Source organism: Micromesistius poutassou (genome assembly GCF_964030765.1).
Source record: "Micromesistius poutassou genome assembly, chromosome: 11".
NCBI lineage: Eukaryota > Metazoa > Chordata > Actinopteri > Gadiformes > Gadidae > Micromesistius > Micromesistius poutassou.
Window position 1 is genome coordinate 2,801,888 of NC_140281.1, and position 13,736 is coordinate 2,815,623.

A 13,736-nucleotide genomic window follows, 5' to 3' on the forward strand; every position below is an offset into this window, starting at 1 on the left:
AATCAAATCAAATCAAAAAGAAAAAGTTTAATAAAAAAATAATAATAATTAAAAAAGAAAAAGAGATTGGGTGCACCCCATGTCCATCATCGTGAGAGGGGGCGGGACCTCTGAGCAGGCTTGGCAGGGCGTGGTCTATCCGGTTTGGTTACATGGTTTGGTCACATGGTTCGGTCACATGGTTCAGCGTCGATCGGCCAGAGATGGGGGGGGCTTCATGTAGAGGGATCTCCGTTTCGGTCACAGTTTTCAGGTTTTGCTTGCAAATTCTTTGTCAAATAATCTATATTTCTCATTTATCATTGTTGTTGTTGTTGTTGTTGTTGTTGTTGTTGTTGTTGTTCGTGTTCTTATTCATCCTGCTCCGAAGACAACTGGTGAACCAGCCAATAGGAAGGAAGAGACCAGGGACTTAACTGGTGAACCTGCCAATAGCAAGGAAGAGACCAGGGATTTAACTGGTGAATCGGCCAATAGGAAGGAAGAGACCAGTGACTTAACTGGGGAACCAGCCAATAGGAAATAAGAGAATGGGACTGCTAACTGGTCTATAGCCCACAGGAAGTCAGAGAACATAAAGGTTCTTACGCCACCATTCATGGCCCTCTCTCAGCCAACTTCCAGAGTAAAAGTGTGTCTCCATCGGTCTGCGCTCATCGAGGTCCCCCCTCTCTCTCCGTCTGACCCACTCTGTGGCCTCCTCCTCATCAACACCCCCCGTTACCAAGGGCAACGTAGGGGTATCCATGGCCACAGCCGGCCGGCCTGCAGCTGCTCTGTTGTCTTACTGTTCCTGCACGTCTCTATGTGGCGTGATCTCCAGGGAAGCCATCGCCAGGGGAAGGCTGGGCGTGGCTCCCCAGCAGGCCCAGAGCCAAGACCCGGGCCTGGGCTCCAGGACGGGGCTGGGCGGTCAGAGCTGGCAGGGCTCCTACCTCTGGCATGAGTCACAACAAGACTATTCCAAGTGCTGAAGTCAGTGACAATCCTTTGAGAGCCCGGACCAAATCCGTCAGTGTTGAACAGACCACCAAACATGTTGGGTACAGTATTGGAGGGCTCTGGTGACTGGATTGGCTGTAAATGGTGAACACATGCATACCTGGCAACCTTGGACAAACGTTAAGAGAACCATCGAGACACATGAGCACTGGGGGGTGACCCAGGTAATATCCCGGAAATATCAGCTCCCTGGCATTATGTACCCTGATAAACATGACTGTGGAGTGTGTGTGGATGATGGCTGGCTGAGGCAGCCTCACGTGGCCCAGTCTGATTGGACTCTGGGGCTGGTGAGGCTGCACACCTGTTGCACATTGAGTCATCAGTGTGCACGGGTTAAACAGCCATCTCCACACACTCAGGGAGAGATCTCCTGCATGGAGCACCAGGTCATGTAGCATCCTCCGCAGAACCTCAAATAAACCTCTTCAACACCGGGCCCCTGCGGCCTGGTCCGGAGGAGCCCAGTTAAAGGCCCCTCGGTGGCGTATAGCAGGGACATACAAGGATTATATGGATTTGTGTTATAAAACACAAACCCTACAATCACAAAAACATACACCTGGACAATGTAATCATCGTTACCTTTGATGAGGGTAAGATAACGGTGTACAATAATGCTTTCAGCTATTTTCACATAACCATATATCATATTTATAAAATAAAATAGTAATAGTAATGTAATGCATGCAATATCAGGTCATTAAACAGCATCATAACTTCTGCATGTGTTCATTTACTTTTTCACTGCACCTTAGAAGCGCGCTCGCCTGAAGTGTGAGGATACCATGTGGTTCTGATCGGTCAAGCTGACCAATCAAAGTTCACTTGCAGAGTTATTATGAGCTAGTTGGAAGTATCGCAAATACAATATTGCATGTTCTCTACACTGTATCAACGCATCCTTATGGGCACACTGCATCAACTAGGGCTGCTCGATTTTGGAAAAAATTAGAATCACGATTTTTTTGGTCAAGATTGAAATCACGATTCTTCAAACGATTCTTATTGAGTTTGAAAATAAAATGCATTTATTTGGCATTTCGGCAAAAAAACCTCACTGTAACAGAGTTTTCAAAATTCTTAAACTACACAAAATGTTCAAATAAAAAAATTGAAAATGTTCAAATTGAAAATAATGTACAAATAAATATGTATCCAGCTGTTCTGTAATTTCAATAAAACTTTCAATGAATAAAATAAATATACTAGAAAATCAAACAAGACAGAACAACTTAAATAAACTTAAATTAACTTTCTTGTGTTTAGTGCACTGACACATTTTTAATCTAATGTTTTTTGTAAACGACACTCAACAAATTGCATTCTGTAAATTGATCCAGTAATGGATTAAGTCTGGAAGGACTGCCCTGGCCCATCATACTCAGAACTCACTGAAATGAACTTGTCTTGAACTTTTTTTTTTTTTTTTTCAAAAGAATCGTTCCAACTTTATTTTATTCATTTGGAGATCGTTTGACCCAAGAATCGAGATTAAAATTTGATTAATTGCACAGCCCTAGCATCAACATATCATCCTCATGGCTACACTGCATCAACACACTGCATCAACACATCATCCTCATGGCTACACTGCATCAACACATCATCCTCATGGCTACACTGCATCAACACACTGCATCAACACATCATCCTCATGGCTACACTGCATCAACACATCATCCTCATGGCTACACTGCATCAATACACTGCATCAACGCACTGCATCAACACATCCTTATGGGCACAGTGCATCAACATATCCTCATGGTTACACTGCATCAACACATCATCCTCTTGGGTACACTGCATCAACACACTGCATCAACACATCCTCATGGTTACACTGCATCAACACATCATCCTCATGGCTACACTGCATCAACACATCATCCTCATGGCGACACTGCATCAACACATCATCCTCATGGCTACACTGCATCAACACATCATCCTCATGGCTACACTGCATCAACACACTGCATCAACATATCATCCTCATGGCTACACTGCATCAACACACTGCATCAACACATCATCCTCATGGCTACACTGCATCAACACATCATCCTCATGGCACTGCATCAACACATCATCCTCATGGCGACACTGCATCAACACATCATCCTCATGGCACTGCATCAACACATCATCCTCATGGCGACACTGCATCAACTAGGTGTGTAACGATACGCATATTCGTACCAAGGTTTTTGCGGTACGGGTCCGACAGTTGGATGCACGTTTCATTTCGGTGCGTACCGGGGAAAAATAAACAAATAATAAATTATATATATATTTTTTTTTATTATTATTATTATTATTTTTTTTTTTTATTGATTATCACACACTCTGTGAGTGTCTTGTCTTGTCCTGATGTTTTGTGTTGAGGACCACAATGGAAATAAGTCCTGGACTTTATTGTGTTTTTACCCTCAATTGTATTTGATGTATTTTCATGTGTGTAAGGCATTTGTTTGATACAACTTAATAAATCAAATGAACTAAAAAAAATTAATGTTTAAACAAAAATAACATTTTAACCCTGCTGTACCGAAAAACATACCGAACCGTGACTTAAAATCCGAGGTACGTACCGAATCGGGACTTTTGTGTATCGTTACACCCGTAGCATCAACACATCCCCCTCATGGTTACACTGCATCAACACATCCTCCTCATGGTTACACTGCATCAACACATCCTCCTCATGGTTACACTGCATCAACACATCCTCCTCATGGTTACACTGCATCAACACATCATCCTCATGGTTACACTGCATCAACACATCATCCTCATGGTTACACTGCATCAACTGTGTCTGTGTGTGTGTGCGTGTGTGTGTTGCAGTTGAAAGGGGAGGGGGGCGGTGGAAAAATGAAAGTTATCTTAAAGGAAAACTCCACTTCTTCGATTCAAGTTTTAAATTCCAAATCGTACCTGCGCACTTTTCGACCAGTCAGCGCACATGTGTTGTGTGCATGTGTGTTGCTGTTGGTGTGTGATTTGTGTTGTGTGTATGTTGTGCTATTTATTATGTTGCGTGTGTTGTGTTTGCTGTTGTGTGTGTGGTTTGTGTTGCGTGTGATGTGCGTCTGTGTGTTGCGGTATGTATTGTGTCGCGCGTCTTTGGTTTGGAATGTGTTGTGTGTTGTCGTGGGGTGTGGACTAGTGGTGTGGAATGTGGTGTGGTGAGGAATGCGCGCGGTGCGGTGCATGCGTGCGTACTGCGCATACTATGTGTACCTCGGTGACGATGTTGTGCTTCAGGCCCTCGGTGACGTTGTAGTCCCAGCCGGCCGTGCAGTCCACCGCGGGCGGGCTCCCGTTGACGTACTGCTGGCAGCGCGAAGGCCGGCCCCCCTCCCCCGGCCGGCCGCCCCTCTCCCAGGGCACCGAGACGTTGACCACCAGGGGGCCGGCCAGGTGGCAGTGGTGGGGCGGGGCCAGCGTGAGCAGCGGGTCCGACGACAGCAGGAAGGCCAGGAAGAGGTTGGGAAGGATGCTGAGGGCGATGAGCACGCGCTGCTTCCTTCGGCCCAGGGCCAGCACCATCACCTCCCCCGTGGGCGGCAGCGAGGGCTGCTGGGGCAGCGAGGAGGAGGGGCCCGGGGAGGAGGGCGTGGGCGAGGGGGGGAGGGACGGGGAGGCCAGCGGCGGGGAGTCCGGCGACGTCATTGGGGAGGCGGTGGGGGGCGGGGGGGGGTTGTGGTAGGGGGGCGGGGCTGTGGTGGGGGGGGCTGAGACTCCCGGTTGCTGGGGGTTGGTGGTGGTGATGGGGGTCTGTAGGGAAAGTGAAATAGGGTTTTATTACTCACACACACACACACACACAACGTCACACTAGTACAAGACCTGCAACAAGCAACAGGGTTTAGCATCACTGCTTTAGCTTCGTCTGCAAGCCTGAGCATTATATTGAACTAAGTCAAAGTAAACGCAGCGTCTGTATTAGACATGCAGCAACGCTATTGCTTTAGAAGTGGTTTACTATGACATAATACTGCATGCATCATGTTGTATGTGCACACAAACACGGCATTGACCCATTGCAATGAGGGGTTGATATTATGCATCATTAATAATAATAAACAATAAGCGCCTTTAACATCGTTTCTGTCAGCTACGTTCGTTGCATTATCAGGCCTCATCCTACACTTAACATAACCAGTGGGAATCTGCCTGCACATGCAACCCCCCAGTCTGACGTGATGCGGAGGGCCTGGAGGTCTGGAGACCCCGATCCAGACGGAGGTCTAGAGACCTCCATCCAGACGCGTTACGTCAGAGCTCTCCCTCCACCCGGGGAGAGAAACACACGTTCCGCGATGCCGAGGGCTCCAGACCGGCACACACGGGGTAAAAGCGGCGATCAAGTACTGCGAACTGGGGTCGGGGAGCCGGGGAGCCAGAGAGCCGGGCCGTCTACGGTCCCTGGTCCCCCGGTCCTGGTCTCAGTCTCCGGTGTGAACCGTTCCTTAATTGTTCAAGGTTGCAGTGCGGAATAAACATAAATCAGCCTTACCTCTTCTGCGGTCGGTGTGTGTGAGTCCTCCTCCGGTTGAGTGTGTGTGTGTGTGTGTGTGTGTGTGTGTGTGTGTGTGTGTGTGTGTGTGTGTGTGTGTGTGTGTGTGTGTGTGTGTGTGTGTGTGTGTGTGTGCGTGCGTATGTGAGTCCTCCCTGACCGCTGTCAGTCACAGACACACAGATCTCCCGGGGTGACGGATCAGGATCAGGACCGGGACCAGGACTGGTTCGTGTCTGACTCGACTACGTTCGGACCTTCGGACCGTCCTCGCGTCGAGTCGCATCCAGTGTGGGCTTTGTGTCGGAGTGCTGAGTTACGTAATGTTGTAACTGGGTTGGTAACGTCGGTAACACACCGGGGCGCAGATCCAGACGCACAGCCTCCTCCACGCAGCAGAACAACGCGCTGTGATGCTCACTGTACCGTCGTCACTCTCTGATGGTCTCGGGTCCGAGTCGATGTCTGCCAAATAATAAAATAATACAACTCGCTCCCCGAAATCATCTTAAAGGGAAAGGCGCCGTCAGGCACCGTCAGTAGAGCGCTCCGTGGAGAGGAGAGGGTGGAGACCTGGAGAGGGTGGAGACCTGCACCGGGTGACGCCAGCCTGCTGACGGGTCGACCTGTTCGCGTCTGCTCGGGTGGACTCGGTCGGTAGAGACGTCCCCCTGTGCTGCTGCACTGCAGCCACCCGCCGCTAGGAGGCGCCGTCCACCACACAGACACCCCCATCATGACCCCTTCCAAGGTTGTAAGAGGTTTCATTCTTTAGGGGTCTGGAGAGGCCCAGAGGCCGACATAGGGGGCAGCTTCGACCCTCATGATGTCTCGCCATCCTAGCTGCCACCCCGGTAATCTGAGGACTTTCATGTATTTTCTTCTTTCATTGACAAATGTTATTTATTTTTCCCTACTTTAAAACTACAATGGAGAATTGAGTAGAAACACACACACACACACACACACACACACACACACACACACACGCACACACACACACACACACACACACACACACACACACACACACACACACACACACACACACACACACACACGCACGCACACACACACACACACACACACACACACACACACACACACACACACACACACGCGCACACACACACACACACACACACACACACACACACGCGCACACACACACCCCGCACACACACCATGGTGGCCTGCTGCCCTGTATGGTGTAAGGTTTCAGTGGGTATATCCGTCTGGAGCAAAAGAGACACAGTTAGTTTCTGACGGCGCTGGCCTGCAAATCAGTTCAACCAATCAGGTAACTTATCATAGTCACTATGGATAGTGGATAGTGGTGAATTAACATCATAGACCTATAATTATCACTATCTGTTAGAGTTATTGATCAGCCATAGTTGTAAACTACCATCATAGATCTATAATTATCAATATCTGTTATAGTTATTGATCATCCACAGTGGTAAACTACCATCATAGACCTATAATTATCACTATCTGTATACTATATGTATTGATCATTCATCTCAAGCCAGTGTTTCTTTGCACTGCAGTACGTATATATAGGTTGCCAGTGATAACATGAAGGTGTGCAGTTATATGTATCCCAACAGTTTTGATTTGGATACCAACTCCTAGCACAAAACTATTTTCTCGAGAGCTTTTTGTCTGTTCTGGGCTCCTGTAGAAACATGGCGGTCCCCAAGGAAGAGGACCTCCTCCCCTGTAGATATAAAGGACTGCGTTGTCTTGAGACAGTTATGGGCCTTTTCAAACTGAGTCTGTCTGTCCAAATGAACTGAAGCTATTGTGTGTGTGTGTGTGTGTGTGTGTGTGTGTGTGTGTGTGTGTGTGTGTGTGTGTGTGTGTGTGTGTATGTATGTACTGTGTGTGTGTGTGTGTGTGTGTGTGTGTGTGTGTGTGTGTGTGTGTGTGTGTGTGTGTGTGTGCGTGTATTTGTATTTGAATGTGTATGTATGTGTGTGTCTGTGTTCTGTGTGTGTGTGTGTGTGTGTGTGTGTGTGTGTGTGTGTGTGTGTGTGTGTGTACGTGTATTAATGTGTCTGTGTGTGTGTGTGTGTGTGTGTGTGTGTGTGTGTGTGTGTGTGTGTGTTTGCGTGTGTGTGTGTGTGTGTGTGTGTGTGTGTGTGTGTGTGTGTGTGTGTGTGTATGTGTATTCATGTGTGTGTGTGTGTGTGTGTGTGTGTGTGAACATGTTATTAACATGACGGTGAGATGGTGAAACATCGATGGGCAGATCCTTGCTGCTGGTTGACATTACTGAGATGTCTGGAGGGGATTTACTGGCACCCTGCTGCAGGAACGGAAGCGGTTTAGGTGTTACAAATATCAGGAAGCCATTCGGGTAGCAGACCCTGGGATCTACCGCCTCACACTCTGCACCAGAGCAGAGACAGAGAGCCCTGCTGACCTATAGGGTCGGGGGGACAGAGGAAAGGTCCCTGGACCCCCTGGGGTCTGCTGGGGGCCCAGGGGACAGAGGAGGGGCCCCTGGAGCCTGGGGTCTGCTGGGGGCCCGGGGGACAGAGGAGGGGCCCCTGGAGCCTGGGGTCTGCTGGGGGCCCCGGGGGACAGAGGAGGGGCCACTGGAGCATGAGGTGTGCTACGGCCCCTGACAACACCATTCGGTTTAATGTTGGATTGTTTGTGAGAATAACGGTTGATTCTCAGTTTAACTCTTGTTAAGTTTGGGAGATTCAATTGAAAGCGGTTTTTTTTTGTTATGACATTATAAATAATTAAAGACTGAAGACGGCGAGATTATTGTTGTATGCAATGAAATGAGTCAAATAAAATGTATGTTGTTTGATTTGATCATGTGAACAATGTGAGTCAGGAATCCTAATGGAACCAGAAGAATAATCTCTCAGTGTCAGGGTTCTCATCATCGGACGAGTTTTCCAGGGAGACAGGACATTTCTTCAAGTGCAAATCGTTTGTTTATTGTTGTCCCTCATTATCTTTTGTTCTTGATGAACAAAAGGTACATCGAAAGGTTTTGCATGTGGTGCACAGCGCAGGCGTGCATACTATTGAGTCACTTCAGGGCCATTAGGTAAAGACAGTGTTTCTTCACCTCATGTTGCAGTCCTGGGACCACAGATTGCCCCATACACCACTGTTGGATGTTTCAACAGAACTCCTGTTGGTCTCTTGTTATCAGGCCATGAAAGGTTAGAGATGTTCCACCTAAAGGTTAGATAACCTAAGGGTTAGATAACCTAAGGGTAAGATAACATAAGGGTTAGATAACCTAAGTGTAAGAAAACTTAAGGGTTAGATAACATAAGGGTTAGATAACCTAAGGGTAAGACAACATAAGGGTTAGATAACCGGTCAAAGGGTGTAGTAGATTGAGCTACAACTGATTCAAGTGGAGAGTTTGTTGTACATTTTGAATGTGTAAATATATGTTGTTACCTGTAGATCATGTACTTAAAAGTAATTATTTGTATAATCTGTCTACGTGTATCATCATTTTCAATGACATACGTAAAAAAACAAAAAAACACTGTAGCTGTGACCAGCTGTCAACGATCTCTTCGGTGATTACTTTGGATTGCATAACGCTGAGGGGGCGCAGAATAACGGAACTCACTGCTATATAATTATTGGATCCATCCAAATTCCCCCGCCCCCGACACACACACACACACACACATCCCAACAGACACACATGTCCCCGCACACATCCACAGGAAGGCCCTGGCAGACCCCAGCGCTGATAGCATCTCACTGGGCTCTCATCTTGTCCTCTGCTGTGTCGAAACCTCACCCATCCCACAACGGGAAACTGCCAGGCAACGGTCCACTGCATGACGTCCGTGTGTGTGTGTGTGTGTGTGTGTGTGTGTGTGTGTGTGTGTGTATGTGTGTGTGTGTGTGTGTGTGTGTGTGTGTGTGTGTGTGTGTGTGTGTGTGTGTGTGTGTGTGCGCGTGTGTGTGTGTGTGTGTGTGTATGTGTGTGTGTCTGATAGGGTTTAGCTCATGCTGGCATCTCGGCAGTTACCTGGCTATGGATGTAGAACACAGAAACACAGTAGTAGTGTCCTGTCTTAAGCAACATTTCTTGACAAGATTATACATAGCTATACATTATTCATTTGATTATTTGGTGCCTCTCGATAGTGTAGAAGTTATCCACAAAATCTGCTCTTTCCTAAAACATCCTGCTGACAAGTGTGGTGTGTCGTGGCAAAGGTGCTTAATATATTATATGTAGATGTTGTTTGAATATGATACAAGAGAGACACATCGGCCAGTATATTTTATATATTTATTGGACCATATACGCAAAAACAAATTATTTTAACACGGTGCAAAAAGATTGATGCAATGACAAATTTCCTGTTCATTTAAATCCCTTGAGTTTGGAGCTGAATATAATCTAAGGCATTCCAGATAATTGGGTAATCCTATAAAGCAAACCACCAACACGACCGACCTGTCCTACATCCTACCCAGTGGACCCCTGCTTCTCTACTCCTCTCCATCAGTCAGGGTTCAGTTTGTTTGCTCAATGCCCAGATTCTGGGGTCCGTACCCCCCCTGGTCTCTACCTCATAACAACTTCAGGGTCTGTTTTCCTCCACTGCTCAGAGCAAGGAGCTGTAGGTCAGAGTTAAGGTATTATTTGAGTGGCATTTGTTGTTGTTGTTTTTTAAATTGCACAGCCATCCATTAAGTAGGTGAGGTCAAACGTGAAAAGTGAGGATATCTGTTTCTAGATCCTTTCTGACCAATCAGGGCATCACGTTGCTGGTTCAGGGAATCCATTCTGCCTGTCAATCACAGTCTAGCACAACTTGTCTCAATGGCGGAGAAATGAAGAGAGGCGGTTTAGTTTAACATGTCCTCTCTTTACAACTCTCTAATCAAACATACACAAAATATTATTAAAATCTATTTCAAACTAATTAAATGTATTTAATCAGTTAAATCTCATTTGATCAGTGATAAAGGGATATTCAAATGCACTTGACTTACAGGAGCGTTAACCACTCTATATACACACACACACACACACACACACACATTCCCATACAATTGTAACACGTCTCTTTAGATGTACAGTTTGATTTACAAGTTTATCATAATCATCATTGGGAAAGGTTGTATTACAGTGGCCATCAAGCCTCTGCACCAGCAGATCAAAGAGCAACCGAAACACACCGATTGGTTCAGAAGCCGGGCCATGCTGAGCCAATCAGATGAGGCCGAGGCTCTACCTGTCGGCGCGGGGGTCCCCCTGAGGGTCCCGCGCCGGGGGGGGGGGGGGGGTCGGGGTCCCCCTCTCTACAGACGGGGCTCCCCGGCGGCATCCCCCGGCCGGGCGCCGTGGCGCTGGGCCAGGACGTGCCGCAGTGTGTCCAGCTCCTGGGACAGCTGGCCCAGGCGCTGCTGCAGCCGCTGGTTGTCCTCCGTCAGCTGGACGGCCCGCTGCTGGGTCAGCAGGACGCGGCGCCGCGCCTTGTCCCGGCTCTTACGCACCGCGATGTTGTTCCTCTCGCGCCGCAGCCGGTACTCCACGCTGCTCTTGCTGATGGCCCTCTTGGTCACGGGGGGCCCGGCGCCGGGGGGCCCCACCCCCGAGGGGAGGCGGCAGGCCCCGGGGGGCAGCAGGTACGGGGAGAACTCCTGCTGGGGGACACGAGGGGAATATCTAAGTTTGATGATGAACGTGTGATGGACATGTGGTGAACATGAGATGAACATGTGATGAACATGTGATGAACATGTGAGGAACACGTGAGGAACACGTGATGAACACGTGATGAACATGTAAGGAACATGCAATGAACATATTGATGAACATGTGGTCAACATGTTGATCGACATGTGATGAACATGTGATGAACATATTGATGAACATGTGATGAACATGTTGATGAACATGTGATCAACATGTGACGAACATGTTGATGAACATGTGACGAACATGTGATGAACATGTGATGAACATGTGATGAACTGGTTTGAGTTTTACAACATAAGAGTCAAAGCGTTAGACTGGTGCTCCTCTTCCTCTGAGGAAGAAAACACAGGAGGAGCATGAGACCGATGACGGACACTGGAGACTGCAGCGGCTCATACAGAATCATCACCTTTTAATAATCTTATCAAATCATTTACTCTCCCAGAGAAGGCGAATATTTCACTTCAACTGTAATTGCCCGACAATGAAAAAGTGGAATGAGACGAGACAACAAAAAACGATTTCCTTTTGCAACGCATGTATCATACACAATATTTACATAGAAATATACATATACATATACAACGGTTACAACCATTAACCTATTACTCATGAGCCTAAAGAATCATTTTGTTGTATTTTGTACCGGACCACTGAGTTATATTCTACTCAACATTAAACCACATACTGATGATTAACTCCAACACATTATCTATAACAAGCACCATGACAAGATCAAATGAAACCATAAAGGTTTAGATTAGAGACACCTAACGATGAAGAGGTTTTCAGAGGTTTTAGGGATTAGGGGGAGCACTGACCTGCTGGGTGGACATGTGGTCGGCGCCCGCCGAGCCGCCCATGCAGGGCTGCATGTAGGACAGGTAGGGCAGCGTGCCCCCCCCCAGGCGCTCCTCCCCTCCGCAGCCCCTTACGCCGGGCCCCTGGCCCGGGCAGCCCAGCAGCATCTCCATCTGGCTCAGGGAGCCGGCCGCCACGTGCAGGCCTGGGTCCGCGGGGTCCAGGCCGTGACCGGGGTCCAGGCCGTGACCCGGGTACGGGCCGGACCACTCCTGGATCACCGGGGATCTCCCGCTGGAATCTACCATCTGAGGGTAAAGATGAGCTGGGCTCGGTGGGCTGGGACTTGTAGTTCAGTCGTCGTTGTAGTCATAGGAAATATTGATAAGCATGCACATACATTTCTTCAATTATTAAATTATTTAAAAAGCTATAAAGTAATGTATTTAATTATCATATGTTAATGATACGTATATTTCATTATTAATTTGTCTCATGCAGTAATGCATGTCAGCCTTTTGTTTAGTCTGTTATCAAGTTTGAACCCCGTTATCAGTTGAGGACTTACCGTGACTCGTGTTCCCATACGTGGCAGCTTTTAACTTCTTTAAGAATTTCTCCTTTCTGCCGTCGGAGAGAGTCTGCAGAGAGACCTCTCAGCCCCACTTCCTCTAATGAGCCATCTCTCCCCCCCCTCCCTCCTCTATCACTTAGGACTATAGGCTATATCACACACACAGACACACAATTAAACACACAATATCTCCCCCCCCCCCCCGCCTCTGTTACTTAGGAGGCTATATATCACACACACACACACACACACACACACACACACACACACACACACACACACACACACACACACACACACACACACACACACCATTAAACACATATATATCTCTATCACTTAGGACTATGATATATACTAGCTATAAGCTAGTATATATCACACACACAATTCAATTTTATTTGTGTAGCCCTTAATCACAGGTACAGTCTCAAAGGGCTTAACAGGCCATGTGTCTATGATCCCCCCTGACCCTAGCCCCCCCCAGAGGGTAAGAAAACACAAGCAAGGAAGAGATCTTAAAGGACCGCCGAGTGGAGAATCCCTCCTTCCAGGAGGTCAGGAGTGCATTGGCTGCCATGATTGACATACATACAAGCAAACATTTGAAATTATTTAGTTAATATAAATAAATAAATTAATTAATTAATAGTGTCTATGGTGATGGGGGGCTGCCCGGTTAACGGTCAGGGAAGTCCAGGCAACCAGTCAGTCACAGCAACAGACCAGACATCCAGTCAGTCACAGCAACAGACCAGGCATCCAGTAGTCACTGTAACAACAGTCTGAATAATGAATTAGAAGGGGAAGGTGCTCTCAAACATGTCGACAACTGTTTAGCGACTACACAAATTGCATCCAGACAATCAGAAACTTTCAACCTGTCAGACACAAACACTCATCCACACATACTGTATCAGTCTGAATGTGACTGGTATGAATATGTATTGATGTGTCTAAAAAAAGAAAACATTTCATCAAATGGAGTCCACAAAAGAGTCGATTATTAAACAAGTTCCACATAGATGATACTATCAGTCAAGGTTTGTACCTCAACCACTTCGTCACATCAAATACATTCAACTGCAGTTCCGCTTACCGCCAGAGGAGCGCAT

General features: G+C 47.3%; 2 protein-coding genes across 2 annotated transcripts in view; both read right to left on the reverse strand.

Annotated features, from left to right (window-relative positions):
- slc22a17 (solute carrier family 22 member 17) overlaps nucleotides 1-6,072 on the reverse strand; it is a gene marked incomplete at its 3' end in the record, with an annotated part of 12,278 nt that extends 6,206 nt beyond the window's left edge. Inside the window, exons 1-2 of the mRNA XM_084475028.1 lie at nucleotides 5,531-6,072; nucleotides 4,252-4,788 (exon numbers count right to left, since the gene is read on the reverse strand). Coding sequence (XP_084331154.1) covers nucleotides 4,252-4,683 — 432 coding nt within the window. The 5' untranslated portion in view covers nucleotides 4,684-4,788; nucleotides 5,531-6,072. The remainder of the gene's footprint in view (nucleotides 1-4,251; nucleotides 4,789-5,530) is intronic.
- A 4,774-nt stretch (nucleotides 6,073-10,846) lies between these two features.
- Nucleotides 10,847-12,727, reverse strand: cebp1 (CCAAT/enhancer binding protein (C/EBP) 1; the record flags this gene model as incomplete). Its single annotated transcript, XM_084475715.1, has 3 exons — nucleotides 12,616-12,727; nucleotides 12,068-12,355; nucleotides 10,847-11,188 (listed from the first exon to the last, which is right to left on the reverse strand). Exons 1-3 carry the CDS (start codon nucleotides 12,631-12,633, stop codon nucleotides 10,847-10,849), a joined length of 648 nt encoding a protein of 215 aa, XP_084331841.1. The 5' UTR covers nucleotides 12,634-12,727.
- Between the last annotated feature and the right edge of the window lie 1,009 nt (nucleotides 12,728-13,736).